This window comes from Lolium rigidum, chromosome 3, assembly GCF_022539505.1.
Source record: "Lolium rigidum isolate FL_2022 chromosome 3, APGP_CSIRO_Lrig_0.1, whole genome shotgun sequence".
Classification (NCBI taxonomy): Eukaryota; Viridiplantae; Streptophyta; class Magnoliopsida; order Poales; family Poaceae; genus Lolium; species Lolium rigidum.
The window spans coordinates 28,486,062-28,496,681 of NC_061510.1; the positions used below are offsets into that span (position 1 = coordinate 28,486,062).

Below are 10,620 nucleotides of genomic sequence, written 5' to 3' on the forward strand. Positions count from 1 at the left end.
GATTGAGGCGGCGGCTCTAGAACCAATCTAGGGTTCTGTAATCCCCGCCGCCGACGTTGTTGGTTCGCTCCGCCTCCAGCGGCCTTGGGGCCTTGGAGGTATGGCGGATCACGGCTCCTCGTTGTTGGTTCGGGATGGTGAAGCGGCGGCTACATCATGAAGTCAGAATAAGGTCCCCCCCCCCCCCCGCCCTATCTCCGTTCCGATGGTGCGTCTAGTGCTAGCGGAGGGCGCGTGGAGTCGTGTGTCCGGTGGATCTTCTGGGATCTGCTCGGTTATCGTGTTCGATGGTGTGGTTACTTGTCAGTCTCTTCCGATCTACGTTTATCATCATCAGCGAGGATTGCTGCTCTTGTGCGCTGGTCCTTTGGGGCCTTAGCACGATGACTTCCCGTTTATCTACTACAACAAGCTCTACTACGACAAGCTTTGCCTGACATCGGTGATGGAGGGGCGAGGACAACGGCGCGCCTTCGGCTCGTGCTAGCGTTTGTAGTTGTCGCTAGGTGGTCCAAGTACCTATTTGTAATTTTTATTACTTTTTGGGCTATTTGTATTACGTTTGATGATTATTAATAGATCAGCGGAATTTTCGCAAAAAAAAGAAATATGTTATAGTATAAAATATTAATATGTTGATACAATTTTGATTTTTGGGGTCAATATTTTTTATATACTTTGAAGTTCGCCCAATCTCGAATTGTTTTCGTCCTTAGCCACGGTTTAGGGCAAATATAATAAATTCTAGTCAGTTGGCTATAAGGATTAAAATAATATATTATTGCTTAGTTGAAGGAGAGAGAGAAGAGGAGTGGGCTCTAATGCAAGAGTCAGGTCTAGCACATGCTGCTAGGCACTTTATGATAGTAAAGGGTGAGTCATGCATTGATAAAGTAGTACTACCTCCATACCGGATTAATGGGCAATTACGCATTTCGAGAAACAAGTTTAACTATAAATTTGATCAACAAAATATGAGATATATGCCACAAAAATTATACCGTTGGATTCGTATTCAAAAAATGTTTTCAATAATATAACTTTTGTGATATATATCTTATATGACCAAATTAGTAGTCAAACTTGCTCACTAATCCGGTATGGAGGTAGTACAATTTTATTGCTCACTATAGTATATGTTAGTTTTAGATTGACTATAGATGACATGGCATTTGGCTTATAGCCTTATAGCTAACTAGATGACCCGTTGCGCCCCGGCGCAAAGACCGGACCCAGGCGAGAATTGAAGCCATATGGTACATACACTACATATAAAACAAAGACCCAAGTCAGAATTGAAGCCATATGCTACATACAAAACTAACCGAAAGTTAATAATGAGATTCAAGCAATAAGATGTTCAAATATGATGAGCCCACGCAAAACATGGTAATAATCAGTAAGTGAATAGATGGTGATAATCAGCAAGAAATAAAATGCACCTATAACAAAATAGCGCAAAGGATAGAACTGGCACGCTTTTTGTACAACTGGGTGATCAGCAAGTCACCAGTAGCAATATACGTCATACATTACAGCATACAGATAGAATCAGAAGGTGATAGCTTATTGCATTAGTTACATACATAAATATATCACTAATTCTAGGCACGATAGACAAGTTCTATGTCAAGGAGCTCCTTCCGATCCATTTTCGGAGCCTGCCCTATGTAAAACAACCTTGTGGAAGTGAGAAGAGGAATTGCTGCTGAAGCTGACTATTACTTCTTCCTCTTTTTTTAGAGACCTTCTCACCTCTTAAGCAGCCCACTACAGCTGAGATCAATTCCTTTTGCAACCTTTCCTTTTCTTTACTTTCAGTATTTTGAAATGAAGATCCTTGCAATTTTTCATCAAATATCACCGTAATGGAGATCTTCTATCTCAAGGTTTTTTGTTGTGTCTGATACCTTCTCTGAATCTTCTACCATCTCATAATTACAGCTGAGGCTCCTCCCATTTTGAACTACTAAATGAACTTTCGAGGCATGCGAAGGACTGTACAACGTTTCATGAATAACTAAAATGATGGAATTTATGAAAATGAACAACGTCACATTTCAGGTGAGGTCAGTTTGCTATGTAATGCTAGTTGGGTAACAAAATCCACTGGATGAATCAATGAATCCAACTAAATAGCAGGATAACAAATAAAGGTCTAAGCATGGATACCTTCACCGAACTAATCTCGTATACCTGTCCTTGGGTAGATTCAATATCAAAAGCTTGGATACATGCTTCTACCACCACCAATTTGTTAGCTTCTACTAAGCTTGTCGCCTGATAAGATGATGACGAAGTGTTAAGAGCGTAAAAGAGCTTAGCGAAAGCAATAGTTCATCATCAAAATGGAGCGGGGTGACATAACAGCAACCTTGGCCTATCTCAAGTGGTCGTCTTTCTCCAGCTGTTCAATACCAGAAGTGTACATGGTTTGGTTCAGACTAACCTAAGCGTTGCAGGAATAGTGTCGCAACCAATTACTCAAATAGTAAAATGCACAATAAAAGTGAGGTATCATGAGCAACTATAGTTAGGTATTCAAGAACAACACATCATACACTTAAGTTAATTATACTATAAGATCATAAAGTAAATTATTTGCCAAAGCATATCTGCACAATAAAAAGTGAGGTATCATGAGCAACTATAGTTAGGTATTCAAGAACAACACATCATACACTTAAGTTAATTATACTATAAGATCATAAAGTAAATTATTTGCCAAAGCATATCTATTATCAACTTGTATACCAGTGAGCACTGTGCGATAGTACTCTTCTGAAACATAGTCTCTGTAAAACTGACCTTTAATAACCTCATGGGAACTCTACCAGAAGTTTCCAAGCACGACCTTGGGAAATTTGGTGTAGTCAGTCTGCGTCCAGCTGCAGAGAAGGAGCATTGACTTGTTACTTAATCAAAACAACAAGATGCACATATGCTAGGTATATACTTGTGCGTGTTAAAAACCACAATTTTAAGTGAAAATGAGGAAATAGTTTCTAGATAAGAAGCTCTATTGGAAATCTAAGATTCCAGAATACACGTTGAAAGAATGTGCCAACAGAAATGAAATAGTTGAAAGAATGTGCCAACAGAAACGAAATAAACAGTGAGGCCATAGCTATTAGCTGACAATTCACATAACCATAGTGGGCATGTAGCTGCATGATGATGCAAGAAACTTAATCAACCCCAAATATATTTGCGCTTCGAGGACCATATGCATCTATACCTAGCTTCTAATTCTAGTTTCCAGAGGGTATACCTTATAGGAGGGCAACCCTATACAGAAAATGACGTGTGAAATGCTAAAGCTAACCATGGAAACAGTTCATGCCATGAAAAATAGTTTTAAGAACAGCCTCTAGTTCCATCTCTGAACTCACATTTAAAAGTACAAACGGAAGTCATCAACATATGAGAATAATAACATGAAGTTATGTGGTAAAACCATAAAAGCATAATATACCCATTTGATTTTCATCTTCAAGAGAGATTTCAACAGAATTAACCTAAAGAAGCATAAAGCATATTTCATCATGGTGTGTTTTCTAATAAATAAGAGAGTACGACTCAACTTTGAGATTCCAAGGATCTGTATGGACGAGGAAATTGAAGTGCACAACAAGAAATTTAATTTTCTAAATTGCAGGACTAACATACCGGCTGCCATCAATGATTTTAGTGGCTGCATACTCTAAAGGAGCTGTGACCACTTTGTTGCTTCCTCCGACAATAGTTTGCGGCCTAGGATTTTTATCACGTCCTACAAAAAATTCAAAATAGGTTTTGGTTCAGACTTCAGAGGGTAATTAGCTTATAAAATTCAGATATTTCTCTAACCAAATGGAAAAATTACTCCAGGTAAGTGCAGAACAAGGAATTTAATTTTCTAAATTGCAGGACTAACATACCGGCTTGCCATCAATGATTTTAGTGGCTGCATACTCTAAAGGAGCTGTGACCACTTTGTTGCTTCCTTCGACAATAGTTTGCGGCCTAGGATTTTTATCACGTCCTACAAAAAATTCAAAATAGGTTTTGGTTCAGACTTCAGAGGGTAATTAGCTTATATGATTCAGATATTTCTCTAACCAAATGGAAAAATTACTCCATGTAAGCTTATTATCATTACCAGCGTGTAGGCTCAACTTGGACCTTAAAACCAAAAATAAGTAATTTAGTTACAATCAATGGAGACCTAATCTGTGATATCCGTTTGCAGTGACTCAGTGACCAAAATTATTAGAAGAGGAAAAGACCACCATTACAAAGGTATCGACAAGGCCAGAAAATGCTGCAACATGTAATGGTCACAAGAACAAAGGATGATAGGTAAAGTACTCCCCACAAAAAAATGTAAATAACTCAAGAATGAAAGGGAAGCAAGGAGTAGAAATCCGGAAGTTTGAACTAACCTTGCTTTAGTTTGATGCTTATTGTTCAGTCAAAGGAATTGGTATACGTTGACATATCTAAATAAAAGAACAGATCTTCCCCTTCAGTTTAGTTTCAAGAGATATTACTATAAACAATAGTACACGAAAGATCATCCGCCATAACCAGGTCGCAAAACCATGATCTTGAGTGTCAACCATGTATGAACCTGGAGGAAACATGGAAAAACAACACAACTCCTTATGTGAATTGTATGTGAGGAAATCATTAACAGAGACATGATGAAATACATATGGATAAGTCACTAATTAGTATGTCATGGATATGAATAACCTCAAACAACAATTGGACCAGACCTTGGCATAGAAAATGGGAAAAAATAGAACCATTACCTGCAGGCTGAATATCGTTGTTGTTGAACTGGTTCATCGAAAGGTGGGGTTCTTGAAGCTCAATCTTCATGCATTCTACTAATCTCAACAGGATCCCAACCACTGATGGATTATTTTAGCTCTGCAACCAAGAGTTGTGAAATTAAGGGAGAGCATAAACCTAGAGATGGGTTTGTTAATTAAAGTTAACAAAAGTACTCCTTATGTCACAATTCATACCAATATTCAACATGCAAATGGGGAATAAATGACTGAAGGAGACATGTCGAAACTTTAGGTGTGCCATAGAAATTACCTAGTCCATTAGCTTCCAAAATCAGAGATACATGCCATTGTGTGCTACTCCTACCAAGAGAAAAAAAAGTAACCTAGTCCATTAGCTTCCAAAATCAGAGATGCATGCCATTGTGTGCTACTCCTACCAAGAGAAAAAAAAGTAGATCAGATACATATGCCTTGTATGCTGCAACTACAAGGGAAAAAGTATCTAGCCGATCTAGACGAGTATAAGGAACATAATCAATCAGATACATGCGTTGCAGCCATGGAAACCCTTCTATTGTGCGCATCAGGCAACTTCAGATCTGTGGACATGCCTATCACTGTCAGATCGGGAAATACATGAGCTAGGGTTAGGATATTACCTGGTTAATGTTGGGATATGACGCTCCTTGCCGAGGGAGCAGTGGTCGTGGTGGTGGGGGAGGTTTCGAGCTGGTCCCTACTCCCGCTGCCGCCGGAGAACGAGATTTCGACCCCCAGCCGGCTGTGGATGATCTCCTCGAGGCAGCGCGCCGCCGCCATTCTCCATGCGAGTTCCTGCAGCGCCTCCCCGTCCGGCTCCATCGGCTCCGCCCGCCCGCTCGCCTCCACCCTTCTCCCGGATGTGCTCCTCCAGGGCCTGCTACTGCCTGCCACCACGGCGTCCCCCCCCCACGCCTTCGGCCCCTCTGCACGTCGTCCCGTCGTGGGCATACAAGGGGAGGCGGGCGATTGGGAAGAAAGAGGAGGAGAAGCAGCGGGGATTGGGCAAAATCCCGCGATCTAGGTTTCCACGGCCCCATGTGGATAGAAAAAGGTAGGTGACGCAAACTACCACGCGTGCCTGCCTCTGACTGGCGGCCCCCGCACGAAGAAGGTTCCACCTGTCATGGAGCTGTTCCGAAGCAGAACGAGTGACTAAAGTTCTGACCGTATCTAACGGCTGAAGTGAAAGGTGGAAGAATTTTTTTACTGTCGCATGTCTAACCAACGATCAGGATGAATGTGCCCCTTTGGTTGCCTTCTCTGGCCGGGTAGCCTAGCGGCCTTTTAGAAGAGAAATAGGTAGCTTACTATTAAACTTGCTCTTACAAGGCAACTCCAATCAAGCTTAATTAGCTTTACTGGACACATTACAATCAGCAATAACTAGGCCTATTGACTACGTGATTACACAAAGAAGGGAAGAAGCAATCATGTCCGTTGGTAAGTAAAGATCTCAAACGACGACAATCCACTTCCTTCGACACGAGAGGACAAGGAGAGGCAATCGGAAAATGGGCCAGCCCCACAGCTGTCCACCAGCTAAGCCTCCCTCCAGAAATCGGTCTCTTTCAGTTGAGAAAGTGTATAGAAAACATCATAAATTTAGGCTGCGTGCCTGAGCCAAGCCAGCTTACAAATTATACTATGATGATTCCGGTCAATCCAGCTAGCTACTTACCTGCTAAGTTGAAAATAAAATGTAATCTAAGAAGCCGCAATTTCGATGCTAACATGGCCTTAAGGGTGTCCTTTTTGTACTTTTTTGAGTAGGCGACAGCCTTTGAAGGTGTCCTTTCTTGTACTTTTTTGAGTTGGCCTCCTGGGCTGGATGGGTACGTGCGTGTGCACAAGGTGACGGCTATAGCTAATACTGCATATACTTGTTAATTCGTTGTAACACCGAGGGAATGTTCTTGGAAAAATACTAGTACGTGGACCTTCGAGAAAAATACTAGTACGTGTCCTGCACGATCACTCACTTGTAGGTGCAGCCCGGGGTCTGTCATACGACTCATTAATTTGTGATGGAAGACGGTATATATATTCCGGTCGTGGTCAGTCTTGGTCGCGCTGGAGTCATGGATGTATGTATGGCAAGACCGACTGAGTCTCAAGTTAACTTTCTTCGTCATGGCAAAGAAGCTGCCCCTGCACCAACCCAAGACTTTATGTTCCTGCTGCATACACTTAGAGTGGCACAGCTAGCTTGCTCACAAAAGCGATCGACGCGATGTGCCCGCGCTAGCTTCCAGCCGCCTTCGTGGAGCCTGCCAGGAATACCCTGTCCTGGCCTAGGCAGCAAGTCCCCAGCCTAGCTTGGGGGTACTGGTATATATAACACATACGCGTCTTCAGACAAAAGTATCCCATTCCCTTTGGTGCACACGCGTGAACTTAACTAGTTCCTCTCTCCCAACCTCAACCGGAGCTAGTTCGCAGCTAAGATGTCTGTGCGAAGGCCACGGGGCGATGACGACGGCGAGCAGGGGAGCGGAGGTGACGATCATCAGCAAGGGCATGGCCCAAGGCGGATACGGCCAGCGCCGCTCTGTTTTAGATCGTTAGTACCTCTCTTTACTTACATCGTCCATCCTTCCCTTCTAAAAGACTTTTCAGCTTAGCTGATCAACTGCATGCTGGATATATAGCTTGTTAACCTCGATCGTCCTTTTCCAGCGTTGTCAGAAGAGCAGTGACAGCAGAAACTATTCAGCAAATTGTTCTCAATTTGGAACCGGTTATTCGGAGGGTGGTAAGATTACCGAAGAAATTATATTTAGGTCCCCAGTTAGTTTTGTACACTTGTACTCGAGAGAGTTCATTCCACTTTATATATGTGCACGTGATAATGGCATCAAAGTACATTGTTCATACTACCTCCATCCTTAGGCTTAAGGCTTATATTTTTTTTGGAAAAGTCAAAGCAAGTAAAGTTTGACCAAATTTTTAGAATAATCTATCAACAAATATGATATTTTGAAGATAGCACATGAAAATATATTTCATTATCTATCTAATAATATTAATTTTGTATTTTACATTTTAATGATTTTTGATAAAAACTTGATCAAACTTGAAATAGTTTGATTTTCTGAAGTTTAAGCCTTGGGATGGAGGTAGTACATACTAATTTCATTTCTTCACTCATAGCTTACATATATATATCCTTAATCGATCCATTTGTTAACCTTCCAAGTGCCATTAATATAAGTTTATGGATTCTATTGTGTGCCAGGTACGTGAAGAAATGCAAAATATATTTTCTCAGCATGCCCACTTGCCGACACCAAGCAGGTATATGGTATTTCTATTTATTTCTTACAGTATCTGATATCCATCACAAACATCAGTGTAATATGCCTGTAAAATTTAGACCCCACTTTTAATTAGTAAGTTTGCTTTGAATAAATACTTCTTGCTATGGCGCTGCTGGTAGTATATCCCTGGTTATTGCTGTCTTGATGCATGGTTTGGTCTCTAGCTCCTGATGTTTCTTTAACTGGAGTCGTAAGTCTATAGCACCCTTGGTAAGAGTTTTTGGTAGTACTGGTCACCTGTAACCTGCACATAAACATTTTAGAATTGATTTGCAGCATTCCTGCTCCTTTCAAAACATAATAAATATTTTTTTGCAAATAAAAATAATAAATACTTGTTCCACAAATTAAATTACTCCCTCTAATCCATATTACTTGTCGCTAAACCGCATGTATCTAGATACATTTTAGCATGTCTATTCACTTGTGACAAGTATTATGGGTTGGAGGTAGTATATGTACATGTGCATTAAGTTCTAGATATTAATCTGAAAAAAATAAAACCATTCTTGCCAGATCTCTTCCTTTGCACATCGAAGAGGTGGATGTCTCGCCTCCACTGAAGCTTCTCTTTGCCAAGAGGCTCATGCTACCCATCTTCACCAACAACAAACTACTTGACTTTGCGAGTAACACAGTTGAAATCCAGCTTATTGATACAAGAACTAACTATCTTGCCGCACAAACAAACCCTCACCTAGGGTTTTCCACAGTAAAACTAGAAGTCCTTGTCCTAGATGGGGACTTCAGATGCGAGGACGGTGTCGGGTGGACCGCCGATCAGTTCAATTCTGCGATTGTAAAGGCCAGAGAGGGCAGGAGGCCATTGCTTGTGGGTACTACACTTAATGTGTCAATGGGAAATCATGGAGTGGCCATCATAGATGATCTGTCCTTTACTGACAATTCAAGCTGGATAAGAAGTCGTAAGTTCCGAATTGGTGTGCGTGTCATGGCAGCAAGCTATTATGGACCCAGGATCCAGGAGGCAGTAAGCGAAAGCTTTACGGTGAAAGATCATCGAGGGGAATGTAAGTTAGGACCACTTACTTTTTCCTATGTATTAGCCAATCTTCAGGATCATGTTCTGTGTTTTTGTTTTGTTTGAGATGGCTTATCACGTGTCTGTTTGTTAATTCATCATATCATGAATATTTTGAATAATGCTGGTACAAGAAAATAGAAAACAAATTATGATGCATTTCATTCTTTTACTAGTGTACAAGAAGCATTACCCTCCAATATTGACGGACAATATATGGAGGCTGAAGAACATTGGAAAAGATGGACCAATTGACAAGAGGTTGGAGTCTGAGGGGGTCAAGAACGTCCAGGACTTCTTGAAGCTTAACACCATGGATCCTGATAAGCTCAAAAACGTAAGCATCATACTCAAATGTACATACACATGATCTGCAAGGTGCTCACTGATTTTGAGTATCTTTCGGAATGAAAAATATATTTTCAGCTTGTTGGCATGTCGGACCGGCAGTGGAGGACGACACTAACTCACGCAAAAACATGCGATATGGGAGGAAAATGCTATGTTATCAAATCTGAAGGATGTGATGTTATATTTAGCCCCGTAGGAGAGATTTTAGCAGCCAGAGTTGGAGACCAGACTTTCAATTTGCGACAACTGGACCAACAACAAATGGTATATATCGCTTAATCCCTTATTTTCATCAGTCAGTGGCTATGGGAATATGGTGTTTAGTTGCTCTTAATCGTTGAGAATTTTATTAATTCGATCTGGCTGTTCTCAACTGCAGGTCCAAGTGAAGCAACTGGCTGCCAAGGCATACCAGCAGTGGGATCAATTGGAGGAAGTGATAAATGAGACGGCACTTGCTGCATATGAAGACTCGGTGCCACCATTTCCTCAGGACAAACCCAGTTCGTCATGCAGACCAGTGAGTAATGAAAGCATGATCAGCACAGGATCTAAAAATGATGAATATCTTGACAACATGGAATCTCGAACTGCTACCTCCAATGCTTTCATGGCGACTAATAGTAGCAGCACCTTAGATTCTGCAGCAGCTATTCTTCCAGCAGGTGATGGTATGTACTGGATCCCACGCATTGCTGGTGATGACGATCACTTCACGTGGAGCAACTCTACAAGCCTTGCCTGTTGGGATCAGGTTGACTAACTTCCTATATATTGAAAAGACTAGTGTTTGTAATGATCTGTAATCCTGTACAAACGAGATATGTAGAAATAACTGTTTTGCCTTTATCGTCTTTTTGGTTTACAATGTCCATCCTTACTCAACAAAGATCTCTGTTGATAGACCCAGACAGTTTGGATAAACCATGTGCGATATGATATCCACTCACAGCTCTTTTTTAAAAAAAAAATTGTCCCACAGAATATTTATCACAATGAACTAAAAAAACAAAAATGTTGGAATTGAGGTGTTTTTTATATCTGTTTTTTAATAGACAGGGAGCTTCCATTAATCAGAAGGCATTAC

The 10,620-nt window shown here is 41.0% G+C and overlaps 1 protein-coding gene and 1 long non-coding RNA gene across 9 annotated transcripts; one reads left to right on the plus strand and one right to left on the minus strand.

The window, feature by feature from the left end:
• Positions 1 to 1,194: 1,194 nt before the first annotated feature.
• LOC124701354 lies at positions 1,195 to 5,623 on the minus strand. 8 transcript variants are annotated; one of them, XR_007002001.1, is made up of 8 exons: positions 5,092 to 5,418; positions 4,797 to 4,917; positions 4,425 to 4,612; positions 3,921 to 4,024; positions 3,670 to 3,772; positions 2,375 to 2,888; positions 2,197 to 2,280; positions 1,195 to 1,265 (listed from the first exon to the last, which is right to left on the minus strand). It is a non-coding gene; the product is annotated as an uncharacterized LOC124701354 (long non-coding RNA). The 8 variants fall into 8 exon arrangements; XR_007001999.1 differs by having other exon boundaries at positions 2,197 to 2,888; XR_007001998.1 differs by lacking the exon at positions 1,195 to 1,265 and adding an exon at positions 5,441 to 5,623 and having other exon boundaries at positions 1,316 to 2,888; positions 5,092 to 5,214.
• A 1,644-nt stretch (positions 5,624 to 7,267) lies between these two features.
• On the plus strand, positions 7,268 to 10,296 carry LOC124700581 (protein SAR DEFICIENT 1-like). The gene is made up of 7 exons (XM_047232674.1): positions 7,268 to 7,383; positions 7,500 to 7,575; positions 8,059 to 8,117; positions 8,657 to 9,171; positions 9,359 to 9,519; positions 9,609 to 9,797; positions 9,913 to 10,296. Exons 1-7 carry the CDS (start codon positions 7,268 to 7,270, stop codon positions 10,294 to 10,296), a joined length of 1,500 nt encoding a protein of 499 aa, XP_047088630.1.
• Positions 10,297 to 10,620: the final 324 nt, after the last annotated feature.

What these genes read in the sequence shown, in the direction of transcription:
- LOC124700581 (XM_047232674.1), top strand. Translation starts at nt 7,268, where the DNA reads ATGTCTGTGCGAAGGCCACGGGGCGATGACGACGGCGAGCAGGGGAGC. An exon ending in GCGCCGCTCTGTTTTAGATC is followed by an intron (nt 7,384 to 7,499) that starts GTTAGTACCTCT and finishes GTCCTTTTCCAG; the next exon opens with CGTTGTCAGAAGAGCAGTGA. An exon ending in ATCCTGATAAGCTCAAAAAC is followed by an intron (nt 9,520 to 9,608) that starts GTAAGCATCATA and finishes ATATATTTTCAG; the next exon opens with CTTGTTGGCATGTCGGACCG.